Source organism: Mobula hypostoma, chromosome 9 (genome assembly GCF_963921235.1).
Source record: "Mobula hypostoma chromosome 9, sMobHyp1.1, whole genome shotgun sequence".
Lineage (NCBI taxonomy): Eukaryota > Metazoa > Chordata > Chondrichthyes > Myliobatiformes > Myliobatidae > Mobula > Mobula hypostoma.
The window spans coordinates 150,674,821-150,697,775 of NC_086105.1; the positions used below are offsets into that span (position 1 = coordinate 150,674,821).

General features: G+C 49.3%; 1 protein-coding gene across 1 annotated transcript in view; it reads left to right on the forward strand.

Annotated features, from left to right (window-relative positions):
- Positions 1–22,955, forward strand: part of LOC134352293 (glucagon-like peptide 1 receptor) — a 62,852-nt gene that overhangs the window by 17,477 nt on the left and 22,420 nt on the right. Inside the window, exons 4-9 of the mRNA XM_063059583.1 lie at positions 1,278–1,428; positions 2,802–2,901; positions 5,878–5,985; positions 17,143–17,267; positions 18,796–18,902; positions 20,847–21,000. Coding sequence (XP_062915653.1) covers positions 1,278–1,428; positions 2,802–2,901; positions 5,878–5,985; positions 17,143–17,267; positions 18,796–18,902; positions 20,847–21,000 — 745 coding nt within the window. The remainder of the gene's footprint in view (positions 1–1,277; positions 1,429–2,801; positions 2,902–5,877; positions 5,986–17,142; positions 17,268–18,795; positions 18,903–20,846; positions 21,001–22,955) is intronic.

Genomic DNA, 22,955 nt, shown 5'->3' on the forward strand with positions numbered 1-22,955 from the left:
AGGAAAGGTACTAGCATGGAGAGAAGATTGGCTGACTGGCAGGAGGCAAAGGATGGGAATAAAGGGGCCCTACTCTGGTTGGCTAACTATGACTACCAGTGTTCCGCTGGGGCCGTTTTTTTCAGTTACATGTCGACGATTTGGATGATGGAATTGGTGGCTTCGTGGCCACGTTCTGGGCAAAGATACATGAACAGACAGGTTGTGCTGAGGAAGCAGGGAGTCTGCAGAAGGACTTGGACAGATTGAGAGAATTAGCAAAGAAGTGGCAGATGGAATATAGTGTAGGGAAGTTCATGGTCATGCACCTTGTTAGAAGGAATAAAGGCATACACAGTTTTGTAGACAGGGAGAAAATTCGGAAGTCAGAGGCGCTAAAACGAGTCCTTGTGCAGAATTCCTTAAAGGTTAACTTGCAGGCTGAGTCGGTGGTAAGGAAGGTAAATGCAATGCTAGCATTCGCTTTGAGAGGACTAGAATGTAGAGCAAGGATGTGACACCGAGGCTTTATAAGACATTGGTAAGACCGTACTTGGACTATCGTGAGCAGTCTGGGGCTACTTATCTAAGAAAAGATGTGCTTGCTTGGAGATGGTCCAGAGGAGGTTCTCAGGAATGAAAGGGTTAACGTATGAGGAGCGTTTAATGGCTCTGGGCCTGTACTCGCTGAAGTACAGGCCCAGAGCCCAGATTGGGGGGGGGGTGGTGGTTTGGGGAAGATTTCTCATTGAAACCCATCGGATATTGAAAGATCTAGATAGAGTAGATGTGAAGAGAATGTTTCCTGTAGCGGGGGAGTCTATGACCAGAGGACACAGCCTCAGAACAGAGGGACGTCCGTTTAGAACAGAGATGAGGAGGAATGTCTTTAGCCAGAAAGTGGTGAATCTGTGGAATTCATTCCCACAGACGGCTGTGGAGGCCGTCATTGGGTATATTTATTGCTGAGGTTTATAAGTTCTTAATTTAGTAAGGGTATCAAAGGTTATGGGAAGAAGGCGGGAGAATGCGATCAAGAGGAAAAATAAATCACCCATTATGCAATGGCGAGGCAGCCGTGATGGGCCGAACGGCCTAATTCCGCTCCTACATCTTATGGTCTTATGGTGGCATTACAAGCCCGTGTGCCTTCGATTAGTACCCTCGGTCTGGGGAGAGGAGACGGGAGGAACAGAAGGCGGCCGTGCAAACCGAGCGCCGGTGACGGATTTGACATTTACAGCTCTGATTTAACAGGATTTCAGACTGAATTGGGAACCTTGAACTGTTTAAACAAGAAGTGACGCCTGTAACTCCGAGTTGATCTTTGCTCGGGTGAATTCTGTTCCACACACACGGGGAACAGCAAACAGGCCGGAATTCAGAGGCTCCGGGATCTTAACGCAGAATGGTAGGCGCGCATGGCTGGAATATAATGGAGGGGTTCAGGTGGGTTTAAAGAGTAATATTGAATCTGAAGCCTCGATTTTCCGACTTTTCTCCTCTCTTGCCTACCACCTCTCCCATGGTCCACTCTGCTACCCTATCACATTCTATCTTTCCATTATCGCCTCACTTCATCCCCACCTGCCTTCACCTATCTCCTGTCCTTTCTCCTCACCCCAGCTTCTTATTCTGGCGTCTTCCCGCTTCCTTTCCAGCCCTGATGAAGGATCTCAACATAAACATCCACCAGCCGACCTCCTCCAGCATTATGTTTGTGTTGGTCCTTGATCCGAACCTCAATCACTATCTCCCGGCCACTTCCCATATCAGTGTCGGGATCACAGCCAGTGCGCCGCGGTCAGATTCAGGTCCTGTTTTGGGGGGATATGATTGGGATCTTCCTTATTCAGCGCCGGTAGAATGCGTCGGACCCTGTTGCCGTGAGTATTTGGATCAGAAGCAATGGCCAGGGCACCATTGTGTGTCTTCCATCAGGCCATATACTAAAAGACAAAGGAGCAGAATTAAGCCATTCGGCCCATATATTCTGCACCGCCATCCCACCATCTCGATCCCATTCTCCTATCTTCTCCCTGCAACCTTTGAAACCCTGACTAATCAAGAATCTGTCAACCTCCGCTTTAAATATACTCAATGACTTAACATCCACAGATTAACTGTCCTCTAACTAAAGAAATTCCTCCTCATCTCTGTTCTAAATGGACGTTCCTCTATTCTGAGGCTGTGCCCTCTGGTCCCAGACTATAGGAAGCATCTTCTCTACATCCATTCTATCCCGGCCTTTCAATATTCAATAGGTTTCAATGAGATCTCCCTCATTCTTCGAAACTCCAGCGAGAACAGGCCCAGAGCCGTCAAACGCTCCTCGTACGTTAACCCCTGCATTCTTGTGAACCTCCTCCGGAATTTCTCCATTAGCACGTTTCTTTTCTTAGATAAGGGAATCACCGAACGGGCAACTTCGCGGAATTAACAGCTCTGTGTGTGTGTGTGTGTGTGTGTGTGTTGGGGGGTGGGTGGGGGTGTAGTTCACGCGAGAAATTGGTTCCAGAGCGGAGTCCAGGGATCTCGGGGACGGCCACATTGTTTTCCTGCAGCTGGGAGTCGAGATGTTTCTGCCGAAGAGTCCGGGGCACATCCCGCGGGAGCCCGCGGTGTGATATATTGAGGGACGCTGTTTTATTCTGACCCATTTCCCGGCTCTGAGGTAATGCGAGGACCCGGTGTTGAGCACTCCGGGAGCCCGCTGTTGACACGGAGAGTCGGTCCGTACGAGGACAACTTAGCTCGGTACAAACTCCCACCGGAGCCGGGACACGATTCCTCTTCACGGCGCCTCTCTCGTTTTTCTGCAGGCTGCTTCCGACGCGCTGTTCGAAGACACGGTTCAGAGGTGGTGGCAATACCGCAACGAGTGTCTGGAGAACATGCTGTACCAGGAGAATCGGTTAACAGGTACTTTACCCTGCCACATCCACAGTCAGCAGGTGGGGAAGAAGCTGTTCCTGAATCGCCCAGTGTGTCTTCGCTCTCCTGAACCTCCCCCTCGTCTCGGTTCCATGTGTACATCCCTCTATTCTGAGACAGTGTCTTCTGGACCTAAACTCCCACTATAGGAAATAGCCTCTTCACATCCACCCTATCTGGGCTTTTGAACATTCGATGGATTTCAGTGAGATTCCCCCCCCCCCTTCTAAACTCGGGCGAGTACAGGCCCGACGCTGTCAAACGCTCCCCTATGTTAACCCTTTCATTCCCGGTATTCCGGTGACGGTCATTTGGACCCGCTCCAATGCCAGCACATCTTCAGATCAGGGCCTGAAGCTGTTCACGGTGCTCCAAGTGTGCGGCTGACCAATGCCTCACCAACTCAACCAGCATTAACCCCTAGGGTGAACTTGCACGACAACTCCCAAGTCCCTTTGTACCTCTGATTTCTGAATTTCTGTCCCGTTTAGAAAATAGTCTGCACCTTTATTTCTTCTACCAAAGTGTACAGCCATACATTCCCTACATAATATTCCATCTGCCCATTCCCCCAATCTGTCTACGTTGTTATGCAGACACCCCGCCTCCTCAACACCATCTGCCACCCCCCCCCCACCTATCTTTGTATCTGCAAACTTGGTCACAAAGCCATCAATTCCATCATCCTAATGTGAAAGTATGCGGTCCCAATGCTGACCCCTGCAGAACACCACTAGTCACCGGCAGCCAACCAGAGTAGGCCCCCTTTGTTCCCACTCTGTGCTTCCTGCCGGTCAGCCAGTCTTCTAGCCACGCCAGTATCTTTCCTGTAATGCCATAAGATTTTATCTTGTTTAGCAGCTTCATGTGTAACACCTTGAAGAAGGCACGATCGGGTTCTCGATAGTGAGGGTCCTTGCTGATTGATGCCACCTTCTTGACACACTGCCTCTTGAAGACGCCCTCAATGAGGGGAGGGAGGGCTGTGCCTTTGATCGAGAGTCTGAGTCTATAACCCTAGTGTTTAACGTATGATACAAACCAAAGGGCCATCCCTTCTTGTCACCGCTCCAAGCCCACTGCCAACGTCCAGGGTGCCGACTTACCATAGGGATTGAAACATCAAGTCCTAGCAGCTCTACTAGGATTGTCGTGGTCCGGGCCGTGAAATCCGCATTTCGGTTCACGGTCCGGTTCATGAATCCTTATTCCGGGTTTTCCTGCTTTCCCTTGTTCCATTGGGCGCCTTAATTCTCGTTGTGGGCCGGCATGTAAATACCTCACAAACCAGATATTCCCTGCTGGACTGTTCCCTTCCCCTCCCAATCCGAATCCTCGGTAGTCATCCCGGTCCTGCGAGGGCCTATCCGAGCCGAGTCCAGCCCTGGAGATTCCTCGCCCAGTCCTGGAGTTCCCTTGTCCAGTCCAAGTCAAGGCTTTGTGTTCTCGTCCTGTGCAGGAGTTCCACGTCCAGTCCTGTAGCCACGTCTTGTCCTCGCCGTGATCCGGGGTCCGAGCCCGAGTCAAGACCCAGGTTCCGGCTCCCCGTCCAGTCTCCGGCTCGGAGCCCTAGCCCAGGCTCCTAGTTCCAAGTTCCTTGTCCTGGTCCCGCTTTCCTAGTCTTAGTCCTACCCAGGCCCGGTGTCCTTGTCCAGCGTCGTTTCTTCCTGACTCCCCTTGCTTTCTTGATAATCCTTGTCCTGTCCCTGGTACTTCAGTGTCTGTGTGTTGCATTTGGGTCTGCTCCCAACGCCCCCGTATGACAGAGGTGAACCCCCAGCAGATCTCAATTCATAATTCCAAGGTGAGGGAGGGGTAGTCATTTAAATCTGGCTGTGTAGAATCTTCTTGTGGGGAGGGTGAATCTCTAGAATTCTTTACTCTAGAGGGGGTTGGTGTCAGGAAATGTAGAGGAGGCTTAACTCAAAAGCAGAAGAGTGGAGATGATGTTGCAGTAAATGATAACTTTAATAGTAGACAGCAAAATAACAAGCCACAATGGGCCGCACACCGAGAGGGAACAAAAACTCAACAGGGAGGGTGGCAGCGAGGGGCTACTGGCTGAGGCGAACTGGTTTGATGAGTGAACAAGGGCCGTGGATGAGAACTGGGTTAAATAGGCTGCAGGCGATGAGTCTGGAATAAGTGGCGGGTGAATCTTGGCTGGGTGGAGACTGCTTGTGCAGGGTGGGAGGTGTCAGTGGGAGCAGGCCTGACAGGTGGGTAAACTGAAGATACATGTTTGAAAGATGAGGGAGAGGAGGGATGGAACCAAGGCAGATCAGCCATGATGATGGGTCAGGCTGGATGGGCCGAGTGGCCTACACTCCACTGCGACTTGCTTGTGTTCTTGCCCTCATACTCTACACCCTAGTAACATCCTGGGTGGTTACACTGTGTGACAGAAAGAGCAGCTGGGATTTCAGCAACATCTCATTTTCCATCTAGGTAGCTTCCAACCTGATGGCATGAATATTGACCGCTACAACTTCCTGTAATAGTTCCCCTCCCTCTTCCCTCTTCTTCATTTCCCCACTCTGGCCTCTTTACCTCTTTTCCTCACCTGCCTATCACTGTTACCTAGTCCCTCTCCTCTCTCCCTTCCTCTCCTATCAGATTCCTCCTTGTTCAGCCCTTTACACCTTACACCTATCACCTCTCAGCTTCTTTCTTCATCTCTCCTCCCCCACCCGCTGGGCTTCACCAATCACCTTCCAGCTTGTCCTCCTTCCTCTCCCCAACATCCTTATTCTGGAATCTTCCCTCTTCTTTCCTGTGCTGATGAAGGGTCTCAGCCCAAAACATCATCTGTTCTTTTTATTTCCATAGATGCTGCCTGACCTGCTGAGTTCCCCCAGCATTTTGTGTGCGTGGCTCCGGATTTCCAGCATCCGCAGAATCTCTTGAGTTTCTGTGGGGATTTTCTTCTGCGATTGATCGTTACCTGCTTTGTGCTTTCCTCAGGTGTCTTCTGTCCCCGCTCCTTTGACATGCACATCTGCTGGCCGGACGGCTTACCTGGGACCCAGGTGAACGTTTCCTGCCCCTGGTACATCCCGTGGATCGACAGAGGTATTTGTTGGACGGTATCCCACCTCCCAGAGACTCTGTGGGACAGGGAACTTACTTCTCCACAGGTTTGGGGTTGCGAAACTGCAGTCTCTGGTCAGACCACACCTGGAGTCTTCAGCCCCTTATCAAAGAATAGATTTGCCAGCTTTGGAGAGGGTCCAGACAAGGTTTACGAGAATTATTCCAAAATCAAAAGGGCTAATGTACGAGGAGCATTCAATAGCTCAGGGCCTGTACTCGTCAGAGTTTAGAAAAATGAGGGGGGATCTCATTGAAACCTATCGAATATTGAAAGGACCAGATAGAGTGGATGGAGAGAGGCTGTTTCCTATAGTGAGGGAGTCTAGGACCAGAGGCACAGCCTCAGAATATAGGGACAGCCATTTAGAACAGAGATGAGAAGGAATTTTTTAGCCAGAGGGTGGTGAATCTGTGGAATTCATTGCCACGGGGCAGTGAAGGCTAAGTCGCTGGGTATATTTAAAGTGGAGCCTGATTAGTCACGGTAACAAAGGTTACGGGGAGAAGGCAGGAGAATAGGGTTGAGTGGAATACTAAATGAGCCATGATGGAATCATAGAGCGGACTTGATGGGCCAAGTGGCCTAATTCTGGTCCAATGTCTTATAGTTTTAAGGTCTCTTTCATCTCGAGACAGATAATCAGCTTCAAACTGACTTTCTGCTTAGTGAGACAGTCTGTCAGAGTTAACCCCTTACACTGTCTCTACAGTGACAAGGCAAGTAATAAATAATTAGGGAAAAAGTACTTTTCCCAGTGGCAGAGATGAGAACAGTGAATAAGACCATAATACATAGGATCAGAATTAGGCCATTCAGCCCATTGAGTCTGCTGTACTGTTCCATCGTGGCTGATCCCGGATCCCACTCAACCCCATACACCTGCCTTCTCGCCATATCCTTTGATGCCCTGACCGATCAGGAAACGATCAACTTACACCTTAAATACACGCACAGACTTGGCCTCCACCACAGTCTGTTACTGTTGTTTCATGGGGCACAGGTGGCATCTTTAGTTAAATAAGGATATTAGCATGTTGGAAACAATTCATTGGTTTACTGAACACACAAAATGCTGGAGGAACTTAACAGGTCAGCCAGCATCTAAGAAGGGGAATGGACAGTCAACATTTCGGGCTGAGACCCTTCATCAGAATTCTGGCTTCTGCCCCCCTTCTTTCAGGCTCTGATTAAGGGCTTTGGCTTCAAATGTTGGCTTTTTATTCCCCTCCAGCGTTCCCCCAGCGTTTTGTGTGTGTTGCTCTGAATTTACAGCATCGGCACAATCTCTGGTGTCCCGGTGGTTTACTGTGATGGGGAGGTTATCAGGTGAGGAAAGACTTATCTTTCTAGAGTTCCGAAGAGAACAAGGGACTTCACTGAAACATTTCAGATCAGAGGGATACTGACAGGGAAATGTCTCCTCTTGTAGGAGAGTCTAGAAAAAGGAGGTGACTATTTAAGAATAGGAGGTTTCAAATTTAAGTCAGATGAGAAGTATAGTTTTCACTTTCATGGGTCTTTGTAACAATCTCCTCAAAGGGTTGGGGGTGTTTGGAATATTCTTCTCAAAAGATTGTGGGTCTTTAGTGCTTTTGAATATTTGAAAGACAGAGATAGTCAGTTTCTTAAGGTTGAGCTGTTACTGGGGATTGGGGGAATGTGGAAGAAGGGTTACAATCATCTTGTTGAATGTGGGAGCAGCTTTAAGGGTCCAAGTGGCTCCTGATTCATGAACTGGTAAAACATAGAAACATAAAAAACTTACAGCACAATACAGGCCCTTCGGCCCACAAAGCTGTGCTGAACATGTCCTTACTTTAGAAATTACCTAGGGTTACCCATAGCCCTCCATTTTTCTAACGTCCATGTACCTATCCAAAAGTCTCTTAAAAGACCCTATCATATCCGCCTCCACCACCATCACCAGCAGCCTATTCCACGCACTCACCACTCTGCGTAAAAAATTTAACCCTAACATCTCCTCCTCTGTACCTACTTCCAAGCACCTTAAAATTGTGCTCTCTTGTTTTAGCCATTTCAGACCTGGGAAAAAGCACCTGACTATCCACACGATCAATGCCTCTCATCATCTTATACACCTCTATCAGGTCACCTCTCATCCTCCGTTGCTGCTAGGAGAAAAGTCCAAATTCACTCAACCTATTCTCATAAGGCATGCTCCCCAATTCAGGCAACATCCTTGTAAATCTCCTCTACACCCTTTCTATAGTTTCCACATCCTTCCTGTAGTGAGGTTACCAGAACTGAGCACAGTACACCAAGTGGGGTCTGACCAGCTGTAACATTACCTCTCAGCTCTTAAACTCAATCCCACGGTTGATGAAGGTCAATGCACTGTATGCCTTCTTAACCACAGAGTCAACCTGTGCAGCAGCTTTGAGTGTCCTATGGACTCGGACCCCAAGATCCCTCTGATCCTCCACACTGCCAAGAGTCTTACCATTAATATTATATTCTGCCATCATATTTGACCTACCAAAATGAACCACCTCACACTTACCATAGAAACCATAGAAACTACAGCACAGAAACAGGCCTTTTGGCCCTTCTTGGCTGTTCCAAACCATTTTCTGCCTAGTCCCACTGACCTGCACACGGACCATATCCCTCCATACACCTCCCATCCATGTATCTGTCCAATTTATTCTTAAATGTTAAAAAAAACCCCGCATTTACCACCTCGTCTGGCAGCTCATTCCATACTCCCACCACAATCTGTGTGAAGAAGCCCCCTCTAATGTTCCTTTTAAACTTTTCCCCCCTCACCCTAAACCCATGTCCTCTGGTTTTTTTCTCCCCTTGCCTCAGTGGAAAAAGCCTGCTTGCATTCACTCTATCTATACCCATCATAATTTTATATTCCTCTATCAAATCTCCCCTCATTCTTCTACGCTCCAGGGAATAAAGTCCCAAACTATTCAACCCTTCTCTGTAACTGAGTTTCTCAAGTCCCGGCAACATCCTTGTAAACCTCTGCACTCTTTCAACCTTATTTATATCCTTCCTGTAATTTGGTGACCAAAACTTATCAGGGTTGAACTCCATCTGCCACTTCTCAGGCCAGTTTTGCATCCTGTCGATGTCCCGCTGTAACCTCTGACAGCCCTCCACACTATCCACAACACCCCCAACCTTTGTGTCATCAGCAAATTTACTAACCCATCCCTCCACTTCCTCATCCAGGTTATTTATAAAAATTACGAAGAGAAGGGGTCCCAGAACAGATCCCTGAGGCACACCACTGGTCACTGACCTCCATACAGAATATGACCCGTCTACAATGACTCTTTGCCTTCTGTGAACAAGCCAGTTCTGGATCCACAAAGCAAGGTCCCCTTGGATCTCATGCCTCCTTACTTTCTCAATACGCCTTGCACGGGGTACTTTATCAAATGCCTTGCTAAAATCCATATACAGAACATCTGCTGTTCTACCTTCATCAACGTATTTAGTCACATCCTCAAAAAATTCAATCAGGCTCGTAAGGCACAGCCTGCTTTTGATAAAGCCTTGCTGAATATTCTTTATCATATTATGCCTCTCTAAATGTTCATAAATTCTGTCTCTCAAGATCTTCTCCATCAACTTACCAACCACGGAAGTAAGACTCACTGGTCTATAATTTCCTGGGCTGTCTCTACTCCCTTTCTTGAATAAGGAAACAACATCTGCAACCCTCCAATCCTCTGGAACCTCTCCCGTCTCCATTGATGATGCAAAGATCATTGCCAGAGGCTCATCAATCTCCTCTCTCACTTCCCACAGTAGCCTGGTGTACATCCTGTCTGGTCCCAGTGACTTATCCAACTTGATGCTTTCCAAAAGCTCCAGCACATCCTCTTTCTTAATGAATCTCATAGAATTTTTTGAGGATGTAACTAGTAGAGTGGATAGGGGAGAACCAGTGGATGTGGTATATTTGGATTTTCAAAAGGCTTTTGACGAGGTCCCACACAGGAGATTAGTGTGCAAACTTAAAGCACACGGTATTGGGGGTAAGGTATTGATGTGGATAGAGCATTGGTTAGCAGACAGGAAGCAAAGAGTGGGAATAAACGGGAGCTTTTCAGAATGGCAGGCAGTGACTAGTGGGGTACCGCAAGGCTCAGTGCTGGGACCCCAGTTGTTTACAATATATATTGATGACTTGGATGAGGGAATTAAATGCAGCATCTCCAAGTTTGCGGATGACACGAAGCTGGGCAGCAGTGTTAGCAGTGAGGAGGATGCTAAGAGGATGCAGGGTGACTTGGATAGGTTGGGTGAGTGGGCAAATTCATGGCAGATGCAATTTAATGTGGATAAATGTGAAGTTATCCACTTTGGTGGCAAAAATAGGAAAACAGATTATTATCTGAATGGTGGCCGATTAGGAAAAGGGGAGGTGCAACGAGACCTGGGTGTCATTATACACCAGTCATTGAAAGTGGGCATGCAGGTACAGCAGGCGGTGAAAAAGGCGAATGGTATGCTGGCATTTATAGTGAGAGGATTCGAGTACAGGAGCAGGGAGGTACTACTGCAGTTGTACAAGGCCTTGGTGAGACCACACCTGGAGTATTGTGTGCAGTTTTGGTCCCCTAATCTGAGGAAAGACATCTTTGCCATAGAGGGAGTACAAAGAAGGTTCACCAGATTGATTCCTGGGATGGCAGGACTTTCATATGAAGAAAGACTGGATGAACTGGGCTTGTACTCGTTGGAATTTAGAAGATTGAGGGGGGATCTGATTGAAACGTATAAAATCCTAAAGGGATTGGACAGGCTAGATGCAGGAAGATTGTTCCCGAAGTTGGGGAAGTCCAGAACGAGGGGTCACAGTTTGAGGATAAAGGGGAAGCCTTTTAGGACTGAGATTAGGAAAAACTTCTTCACACAGAGAGTGGTGAATCTGTGGAATTCTCTGCCACAGGAAACAGTTGAGGCCAGTTCATTGGCTATATTTAAGAGGGAGTTAGATATAGCCCTTGTGGCTACGGGGATCAGGGGGTATGGAGGGAAGGCTGGTGCAGGGTTCTGAGTTGGATGATCAGCCATGATCATAATAAATGGCGGTGCAGGCTCGAAGGGCCGAATGGCCTACTCCTGCACCTATTTTCTATGTTTCTATGTTTCTATGTCTATATGTTCAAGCTTTTCAGTCTGCTGTAAGGCATCACTACGATCATCAAGATCCTTTTCCATAGTGAATACTGAAGCAAAGTATTTGCTATCTCCTCTGGTTCCATACAGAATTTTCCACTGTCACACTTGATTGGTCCTATTCTCTCATGTCTTATCCTCTTGTTCTTCGCATACTTGAAGAATGCCTTGGGGTTTTCTGTAATCCTGCTTGCCAAGGTCTTCTCATGGCCCCTTCTGGCTCTCCTAATTTCATTCTTAAGCTCCTTCTTGCTAGCCTTATAATCTTCTAGATCTCTATCATTACCTAGTTTTTTGAACGCTCTGTCCGCCAGAGAAAGCAGGATCTCCCAGTGGCCACACATTTTAATTCCACATCCCATTCCCATTCTGACATGTCTATCCACGGCCTCCTCTACTGTAAAGATGAAGTCACACTCAGGTTGGAGGAACAACACCTTATATTCCGTCTGGGTAGCCTCCAACCTGATGGCATGAACATTGACTTCTCTAACTTCCGCTAGGCCCCACCTCCCCCTCGTACCCCAGCTGTGACTCATTTTTATGCACACTTTCTTTCTCTCACTCTCCTTTTTCTCCCTCTGTCCCTCTGAATATACCTCTTGCCCATCCTCTGGGTCAACCCCCCCCCCCTTGTCTTTCTTCCCGGACCTCCTGTCCCATGATCCTCTCGTATCCCTTTTGCCTATCACCTGTCTAGCTCTCGGCTCCATCCCTCCCCCTCCTGTCTTCTCCTATCATTTTGCATCTCCCCCTCCCCCTCCAGCTTTCAAATCCCTTACTCACTCTTCCTTCAGTTAGTCCTGACGAAGGGTCTCGGCCTGAAACGTCGACTGCGCCTCTTCCTATAGATGCTGCTTGGCCTGCTGCGTTCACCAGCAACTTTGATGTATGTTGCTTGAATTTCCAGCATCTGCAGAATTCCTGTTGTTTGCGTTTATAAGTTTTTCTTTTCTTCTTGACTAGATTTACAACAGCCTTTGTACACCATGGTTCCTGTACCCTACCATCCTTTCCCTGTCTCATTGGAACGTACCTATGCAGAACGCCACACAAATATCCCCTGAACATTTGCCACATTTCTGCCATACATTTCCCTGAGAACATTTGTTCCCAATTTATGCTTCCAAGTTCCTGCTTGGTAGCTTCATATTTCCCCTTACTCCAATTAAACGCTTTCCTAACTTGTCTGTTCCTATCCCTCTCCAATGCTATGGTAAAGGAGATAGAATTGTGATCACTATCTACAAAATGCTCTCCCACTGAGAGACCTGACACCTGACCAGGTTCATTTCCCAATACCAGATCAAATACAGCCTCTCCTGTTGTAGCTTATCTACATATTGTGTCAAGAAACCTTCCTGAACACACCCAACAAACTCCACCCCATTTAAACCCCTTGCTCTCAGCAGATGCCAATCAATATTTGAGAAATTAAAATCTCCCACCACAACAACCCTGTTATTATTACTCCTTTCTAGAATCTGTCTCCCTATCTGCTCCTCGATATCCCTGTTACTATTGAGTGGTCTATAAATGTAGAGTTATTGACCCCTTCCTGTTCCTAACTTCCACCCACAGAGACTCCGTAGACAACCCCTCCATGACTTCCTCCTTTTCTGCAGCCGTGACACTATCTCTGATCAGCAGTGCCATGCCCACATCTCTTTTGCCTCCCTCCCTGTCCTTTCTGAAACATCTAAAGCCTGGCACTCTAAGTAACTATTCCTGCCCCTGAGCCATCCAAGTCTCTGTAATGGCCACAACATCATAGCTCCAAGTACTGATTCATGCTGTAAGCTCATCCGCTTTGTCATGATTCTTCTTGCATTAAAATAGACATATCTCAAACCATCGGTCTGAGCAACATACATCAAAGTTGCTGGTGAACGCAGCAGGCCAGGCAGCATCTATAGGAAGAGGCGCAGTCGACGTTTCAGGCCGAGACCCTTCGTCAGGACTATCTGAAGGAAGAGTGAGTAAGGGATTTGAAAGCTGGAGGGGGAGGGGGAGATGCAAAATGATAGGAGAAGACAGGAGGGGGAGGGATGGAGCCGAGAGCTGGACAGGTGATAGGCAGAAGGGGATACGAGAGGATCATGGGACAGGAGGTCCGGGAAGAAAGACGGGGGGGGGGGAGGGTGACCCAGAGGATGGGCAAGAGGTATATTCAGAGGGACAGAGGGAGAAAAAGGAGAGTGAGAGAAAGAATGTGTGCATTAAAAAGAGTAACAGATGGGGTACGAGGGGGAGGTGGGGCCTAGCGGAAGTTAGAGAAGTCAATGTTCATGCCATCAGGTTGGAGGCTACCCAGACGGAATATAAGGTGTTGTTCCTCCAACCTGAGTGTGGCTTCATCTTTACAGTAGAGGAGGCCGTGGATAGACATGTCAGAATGGGAATGGGATGTGGAATTAAAATGTGTGGCCACTGGGAGATCCTGCTTTCTCTGGCGGACAGAGCGTAGATGTTCAGCAAAGCAGTCTCCCAGTCTGCGTCGGGTCTCACCAATATATAAAAGGCCACATCGGGAGCACCGGACGCAGTATATCACCCCAGTCGACTCACAGGTGAAGTGATGCCTCACCTGGAAGGACTGTTTGGGGCCCTGAATGGTGGTAAGGGAGGAAGTGTAAGGGCATGTGTAGCACTTGTTCCGCTTACACGGATAAGTGCCAGGAGGGAGATCAGTGGGGAGGGATGGGGGGGACGAATGGACAAGGGAGTTGTGTAGGGAGCAATCCCTGCGGAATGCAGAGAGAGGCGGGGAGGGAAAGATATGCTTAGTGGTGGGATCCCGTTGGAGGTGGCGGAAGTTACGGAGAATAATATGTTGGACCCGGAGGCTGGTGGGGTGGTAGGTGAGGAGCAGGGGAACCCTATTCCTAGTGGGGTGGTGGGAGGATGTAGTGAGAGCAGATGTACGTGAAATGGGGGAGATGCGTTTAAGAGCAGAGTTGATAGTGGAGGAAGGGAAGCCCCTTTCTTTAAAAAATGAAGACATCTCCCTCGTCCTAGAATGAAAAGCCTCATCCTGAGAGCAGATGCGGCGGAGACGGAGGAATTGCGAGAAGGGGATGGCGTTTTTGCAAGAGACAGGGTGAGAAGAGGAATAGTCCAGATAGTTGTGAGAGTCAGTAGGCTTATAGTAGACATCAGTGGATAAGCTGTCTCCAGAGACAGAGACAGAAAGATCTAGAAAGGGGAGGGAGGTGTCAGAAATGGACCAGGTAAACTTGAGGGCAGGGTGAAAGTTGGAGGCAAAGTTAATAAAGTCAACGAGTTCTGCATGCGTGCAGGAAGCAGCGCCAATGCAGTCGTCGCTGTAGCGAAGGAAAAGTGGGGGACAGATACCAGAATAGGCACGGAACATAGATTGTTCCACAAACCCAACAAAAAGGCAGGCATAGCTAGGACCCATACGGGTGCCCATAGCTACACCTTTAGTTTGGAGGAAGTGGGAGGAGCAAAAGGAGAAATTATTAAGAGTAAGGACTAATTCTGCTAGACGGAGCAGAGTGGTGGTAGAGGGGAACTGATTAGGTCTGGAATCCAAAAAGAAGCGTAGAGCTTTGAGACCTTCCTGATGGGGGATGGAAGTATATAGGGACTGGACATCCAAGGTGAAAATAAAGCGGTGGGGGCCAGGGAACTTAAAATCATCGAAAAGTTTAAGAGCGTGAGAAGTGTCACGAACATAGGTCGGAAGGGATTGAACAAGGGGTGAGCACATCCCTTGTCTATCACCTGCCTATCCTCTCTTTCGCACTGTCTCCAAGCTTTCTCTATTTGTGAGCCAACCTCCCTTACCTCCGTCTCTTCATTTCGGTTGCCATCCCCCTATTCTAGTTTAAACTCTCCCCAATGGCCTTAGCAAACCTCCCCGCCAGGATACTGGTCCCCCTGAGATTCAAGTGCAACCCATCCTTTTTTTACAGGTCACACCTGCCCCAAAAGAGGTCCCAATGATCCAGAAATCTGAATCCCTGCCCCCTGCTCCAATCCCTCAGCCACGCATTTATCCTCCACCTCATTCTATTCCTATACTCACTGCCGCGTGGCACAGGCAGTAATCCCGAGATTACTACTTTGTGGTCCTGCTTCTCAACTTCCTTCCTAACTCCCTGTAGTCTGTTTTCAGGACCTGCTCCCTTTTCCTGCCTATGTCATTGGTACCAATATGTACCACGACCTCTGGCTGTTCTCCTACCCACTTCAGGATATCGTGGATGGGATCAGAAACGTCCTGGACCCTGGCACCTGGGAGGCAAACTACCATCCGTGTTTCTTTCCTGCATCCACAGAATCGCCTGTCTGACCCCCTAACTATAGAGTCCCCTATCACTGCTGCCATCCTCTTCCTTTCCCTACCCTTCTGAGCCACAGGGCCAGACTCTGCCAGAGGCACGGCCAATGTTGTTTCCCCCATTTAGGCCGTCCTACCCAACAGTACTGAAACAGGTATGGGCTGTATCTTTCACCTTAGTCGGGAATTGAGTTCAAGAGCCGTGAGGCAAAGTTGCAGCTCTGTAAAACCCTGGTTAGACCACATTTGGAATACTGTGTTCAGTTCTGGTCGCCTCAGTACAGGAAATGGGTGGAGGCTTTAGAGAGGGTGCAGAGGAGATTTACCAAGGTGCTGCCTGGATTAGCAAGCATGTCTTTTGAGGAAAGGTTGAGCGAGTGAGGGTTTGTCTTTTTGGAGCGAATGAGGATGAGAGGTGACTTGATAGAGGTGCACAGGATGATAAGTGCTATAGATCGAGCGGACAGCCAGAGACCGTTCCCAGGGTGGAAACGGCTAATCCGAGGGGGCATCATTTTAAGGTGCTTGGATGAAAGTAGAGGTGCTGTCAGAGGTTGGTTTATTTACACAGAGAGTGGTGGGTACATGAACACTCTGCCAGGAGTGGTGGTACGTGGTAGAATGGTGATAGAGAAAGGCTGGTACAGGGGAATGTCAGAGGCAGGTTTATTTACACAGAGAGTGGTGGGTTCATGAACACTCTGCCAGGAGTGGTGGTAGAGGCAGACACATTAACAGCATTTAGATAGGCATATGGATGATAAAAAAAATGGAGAGCTATGTAGGAGGGAAGGGTTAGATTGATCTTAGTGTAAGTTAAATGGTCAGCACAATATTGTGGGCTGAAGGGCCTGTACTGTACTGTAACGTTCTAGGTTATGTTGGGTAGCACACCCGTGAGACAACAGTGACACGTTCACCATGAAGGGGGGGAGAAGATGGAGGCGCGATGCAGCGTGCGCGGCCTCTCTGGTGGTGATGTCTGTTATTTGTCAAGTAGGGGACCGTGCACAATCCTGATTTGATGGAGACGGACGTGAGAGAACGGAGGAACATCTGCAGAAACTTCTGAAATGCCTGTTTCACTGCCGCTGCTACTGTGCGATCCAGAATCTCCGGAGGGGAAGGCCCCGAATCCTCGGCTTTGTCTGTTGCTTGGCGGCTGGGGCCGGGGTCAAAGTGCTCGGCAGAGATGGTGCTCGGTGCTCGGTGTCAGAGGGCTGGTTGGAGGCTCGAAGTTTTCGGACGGACTCAAGAGTCGGCTGTGGTCGGGTGCTTCCAGGGTGCTGCATCGGCAAGTTTGCGGCGCTGGAAGTTCATGGCAGGGAGAGTTTCTCCCTTCGACCGTCTGTGTGAGATGATGGAGCTATTGGGACTTTGAGACTCTCTTTTTACCGTACCCATGGTCTGATCTTTATCAAATTACGGTATTGCTTTGCACTGTTGTAACTATATGTTATAATTATGTGGTTTTTGTCAGTTTTTCAGTCTTGGTCTGTCCTGTGTTTCTGTGATATCACACTGGAGGAACATTGTATCATTTCTTAATGCATGCATTATTGAATGACAATAAAAGAAGACTGTGTGTCCTCATAATCTAATCTAATCTAATAGGTTGGTGATGGAGGGTGGGTTCCCTGTTTAAAGGTTTTCTGCTCTGTCCCAGTGGGTAACGGCTCCGCCTTCAGGTACTGTACGGAGGATGGATCTTGGCTGAAGGACAATGTGACCAATCAGCCCTGGGTGGACCATTCAGAGTGCGACGAAGATGATGTGTTTCTCCGGCAACAGGTGAGCCAGTCGGTCCCTGGTGGCGGGGGGCGGAGGGGTCGGTCTGGGTGGTGGGGCAGGATATTAGAGTGTCTGAGCTTATCCCATTTGTCCACGTTTAGCTTATAGACCCTCGAACCAAAGCAGGATTTCCCAGAGACAACCATTTTAATGCCTATTCCCTCTCCTCTTCTGCCACAATGAGGCCACTCTCAGGGTGGAGGAGCCACACCTCATATTCCAACTCAGTAGCCTCCAACCTGATGGCATGTGCATCGATTTCTTCAATGTCTGGCAACTTTCCTCTCCCCTTTACCCTTTAATTCCCCACTCTAGCCTCTTACCTCTTCTCATCACCTCCCCTGGTGTCCCTCCTCCTTCCCTTTCTCCCATGGTCCTCTCTCCTCTCCTAACAAATTCCTTCTTCTTTTCCACCTATCACCTCCCTGCCTCTTACTTCACCCAAGCCCACCCGCCAGGTCTCACTGTTCACCTTCTAGTTGTACTCCTCCCCCACCCCCACCTTCTTATTCTCATATCTCCCTCCTTCCTTTCCAGTCCTGATGAAGGGTTTCTGCCTGAAAAGTCAAGTTTTATTCATTTGCATAGATGCTGGCCGACCTGGACTGGGGGCTGGGATGTGCTGGGTGTGCTGGAGCAGAGCTCTGCATTTGAGTTCCTCTGGTAGTCTCTGTGTGTGTTGCCTGTAGCCACATCTACCACTTCCGCTGACAGCTCGTCCCACAAACCAGCCCCCCTCTGCACGAGAAAGCTCCCTCTCTCCCAGAACCTGGGCCCTCCAGTTCCGGGCTGGTCAACCCTGGGAAGGACACTGTGGTCGTCACTTTATCTCGGCTACTCATGATTTAAGGATCAAAGAACAACTTTATTCGCTGCATACACGAATTAGGAATTTGCTGAGGTGTGTTGATCAGGGTGTGACATGCAGCAAAGAACAACAACATTCAACAGTTATAAAGAGTAAAGTTATAGATTAAACTCAAATATGGAATAAAATGTACATAAATACGTCAATAAAATACTCCTAAGGAAAACAGTCCTGGCCTATCCAGTCTCTCCCTATAATACATGGTCTCCGGTCCTTTGAAATACTGGGGGAGGGAGGGGGGAGGAAGCGAGAGGTAATATTATCATGTCTCTGGAGAAAGAGGGGGGAGAGGGGAGGGAGGAGGGAGGAGGGAGGAGGAAAGAGGAGCGGGGAGGGAGGGGGAAGGGGACTGGGAGGGGGAGGGGGAGAGGAGAGGGGGAGAAGGAGGGGGGAGGGGAGAGATTGATTGATTGGGATGGGAGGTGTGTTTGGGGTGATTTATTGGACTGGAGGCTGTGCTGTGCTGGGTGGGGTGATGCATACTGGTCCAGGGTTCTGCACTTGATGTCATGGGGGGTGCTTTGGGTGGGGAGAGCTTGCCTGGGACTCCAGGTTGAAATAGTGGGGGTGGTATTTTGTGTGTGTGGGGGGGGGTTGTTTTGGGGCACTGGGTTTAAGGTGGATCCTACCACTCCCTCCCCTGTCTCTGCCCCGCTGCAGGTGTTGAAACGCCAGGTCCTGAACTCTTTCCGCTGGGTTTACACAGCTGGTTACTCCCTGAGCCTCCTCGCCCTCCTCACTGCCAGTCTCGTTCTCGTCTCCTTCAGGTAGGCCTGTCCTGCACCCCCCCCACCACCCCCTCGACCCTGGCTGGAACTCGGTCTCGGTCTCCGCCCCTACCTGTGGTGTCACTGACCCCCTCCCGGTCCTCCCCGTGAGGAGTTTGTACGTTCTCCCTGTGATCACACGGGTTTCCTCCGCGTGCTCCAGTTCCCTCCCACAGTCCAAAGGCGCACGGTTTGGAAGGTTAAGTGACCGTTGTAAGTTGTCCTGTGATCAGGCCAGGGTTAAGTTGGGGATTGGAAGGGCCTGATCTGCACTGCAGCTCTAAATAAATAAACAAATAAATAGACAGAACAGCACCACACACAACCCTGAGCTTCATTTTCTCATGGGCATTCATAGTAAATACGAGAAACACAACAGAATCAATGGCAGACAGGACGGACAAACCACCAGAGTGCCAAAGACAACAAGCTGTGCAAATACAAAAAGAAAGAGGAAAATAATAGTAATAAATAAATAAGCAATAAATATTGAGAACATGAGCTGAAGTGGCCTTAACAGTGAGTCCATGCCTTGAGGGAACAGTTCAATGATGGATTCAAAGGTTCAAAAGTCCAATTTCATGCCAGAGAAATGTGTACAATATACATCCTGAAATGCTTTTTCTTCGCAAACATCCACGAAAACAGGAGTGCCCCAAAGATTGAATGACAGTTAAATGTTAGAACCCCAATATCCCCCACCCCAGCTCCCCTCCCTCCCGCGTGTAAGCCGCAGCAAGCAACAATCCCCCCTCCTCCCACCGGCAACAATCCCCCCTCCCCCCACCGGCAATAATCCCCCCTCCTCCCACCGGCAACAATCCCCCCCCCCACCGGCAACAATCCCCCCTCCCCCCACCGGCAACAATCCCCCCTCCTCCCACCGGCAACAATCCCCCCTCCCCCCACCGGCAACAATCCCCCCTCCTCCCACCGGCAACAATCCCCCCTCCCCCCACCGGCAACAATCCCCCCTCCTCCCACCGGCAAAGGAAAAGCGAGCATCAGCACTGCCACCAGGCACTCAGGCGTGAGCAAAGACACAGACTTGCACTTACCCCAAAGACTTCACGTTTCACCCGGCATTCGACATACCGCAGATTCTCTCTCTAAGGGAGAGGGGGCTGTCTCCGTTTTCCCAGCGAGCAGGGAGACATAACAAACAACTCGCTGGTTTACGATGGTAAAAGTCCGTTATGTCGCTTTTCGTTATGTCGCTTTTCTCGAGCTCTGTGCCTGAAGATCGCAAAGATCCCAGTTCTCCAGGCACACAGCGGATATCCTGACTCCCCCAACAACACACGGGTCTCCTGTCGTGACACCGACCCTCGAGTGAAGTTGAGTGAAGTTATTCCCTTAGGTTCAAGAGCCTGATGGTTGAGGGGTAATAACTGTTGGTGTGGGGTCTTCAGGCTCCTGCACCTCCTTCCTGATGGCAACAGTGAAACAAGTGCATGGCCTGGGTGTTGGGGGTCCTTGATGATGGATGCTGCTTTCCTGTGACAACGTTTCATGTAGATGTGCTCAATGGTGGGGAGGGCTTTACCCACGATGGACTGGGCTGTGTCCACTACTTTGTGTAGGATTTTCCGTTCAAAGGCATTGGTGATTCCATACCAGGCTGTGATGCAGCTGGTTAATACACGCTCCACCACACACCTTTGAAGTTTGTCAAAGTTTTAGATGTCAAGCTGGATCTAAGGAGGTAGAGTCTTTGCCGTGCTTTCTTTGCAATGGGACTTGCATGCTGGGCCCGGGACAGGTCCTCTGAAACAGGATCTCACCCGCTTACACCTCCTGCTGTTCACCGTCCCCCCCCCCCCCCCCCCAGCCGGGACCGTGGAGCTGGGTTGCGGGCTGCAGCCCTGAGGCGAGCATACTGTGGAGTCCGGGATGAGGGGCTGGGGTTTGGGCCGTCACTCTCACCTGCTCCTCCCGCCACAGGAGGCTGCGCTGCGCCAGGAACCACATCCACCTGAACCTGTTTGCTGCCTTCAGCCTGCGGGCTGTCGCTGTCCTCATCAAAGACTCCTTCAGCGACCGGCTGCAGTCGGCCAGCACCACCCCTCTGGAGCCGTGGATCGGGGCACCGCTCTCCGTGAGTCTGGGGCCTGGGGCCTGGTGCTTGGGGTCTGGGGCTTGGGGTCTGGGGTCTGGGGTCTGGGGCCTGGGGCCTGGGGCCTGGTGCTTGGGGCTTGGGGTCTGGGGCCTGGGGTCTCGGGCCTGAGGCCTGGGGCCTGGGGTCTGGGGCCTGAGGCCTGGCTGTATGTGGGTGCGGATGTTTGGGGACTGGGGCCTGGGGCCTGAGGCCTGGCTGTATGTGGGTGCGGGGGTCTGGGGCCTGGGGACTGGGGCCTGGGGCCTGAGGCCTGGCTGTATGTGGGTGCGGGTGTTTGGGGCTGCGGTGCTGTGATTGGGGGTTTGGGGTTCGAGGTTAGTTTAAAGTACAGGTAGGCTTGAGGTTGTTCCTCGGATGGAGGGGAGGTGGAGGGGTTTGAGGTGGTATAATCAGGAAATGAGGGATTGTCTGTGCAATAAAAGGGGGTGAGTTTCGGTCACACACTGTATAAATCAAATGATGTTTATGGAGTGCTTAGAAATGTGATACTTTGGGTACATTGAGGACTCACTCAGTGAGGGTAGAGCAACACACACAAAATTCTGGAGGAGCTCAGCAGGTCAAGTAGCATCTATGAGAAATGACTAAACAGTCAACATTTCGGGCTGAGACCCTTCTTCAGGCTATTTTAGACCTGGAATTGTGTAATGAGAGATTGCAATAGAGGGGCCTTTGGTGTAGATCACAAACATAGAAACATAGAAAACCTACAGCACAATACAGGCCCTTCGGCCCACAAAGCTGTGCCGAACATGTCCCTACCTTAGAACTACCTAGGCTTACCCATAGCCCTCTATAATATACTGTATGTACAGTATCATGGAAATGTAGAGAATCACAGTCACGTGTAGCATCACCATCAGAGATCGTGAAATTTGTTGGTTCGCCACAGCAATACTTGGCAATGCATAAAAATAAGAACAACTATAAATTGCAACAATAAAAATACTACATTAAAAACAATTAAATTTAATAAGCAGTGCAAAAAGAAAGTAAAAAGTAGTGAGGTAGTGTTCATGGGGTCATCGTCCATTCAGAAATATGATGGCGGAGGGGAGAAGCTGTTTCTGAAATGATGAGTGTGTCTTCAGGCTCCTGTACCAACTGACGGCACTACATTGATTGGCCTTACCTCAAACAATAACGAGGTGACCTACAGGGAAGGAGTCATCTCTCTGACACAGTGGTGTCAAGAAAAGAACCTCTCCCTCAATGTAGCAAAAACAAAGCAGCTGGTTGTGGATTACAGGAGGAATGGAGACAGGCTAACCCCTATAGACATCAATGGATCTGGGGTTGAGAGGGTGAACAGCTTTAAGTTCCTCGGCATAAACATCACCGAGGATCTCACGTGGTCTGTACATACTGGCTGTGTGGTGAAAAAGGCACAACAGCGCTTCTTACACCTCAGACTGTTGAAGAAGTTTGCTGTGGGCACCCATGTTCTAAGAACTTTCTACAGGGGCACGATTGAGAGCATCCTGACTGGCTGCATCACTGCCTGGTATGGGAACTGTACCTCCCTCAATCGCAGGACTCTGCAGAGAGTGGTGTGGACAGCCCAGCACATCTGTAGATGTGAACTTCCCACTATTCAGGACACTTACAAAGACAGGTGTGTAAAAAAAGGGCCCAAAGGGTCATTGGAGACTCGAGTCACCCCAATCACAAACTATTCCAGCTGTTACCATCCGGGAAATGGTACTGCAGCATAAAAGCCAGGACCAACAGGCTCCGGGACAGCTTCTTCCACCAGGCCAACAGACTGATTAATTCATGCTGACACTACTGTATTTTTTTGTTATATTGACTATCCTGTTGTACATAATATTTATTATAAATTACTATAATTGCACATTTGGATGCAGACATAACGTAAAGATTTTTAAAAATTAATTTTTTAATGAATTTCTACATTAGAACAAAAAAACCCA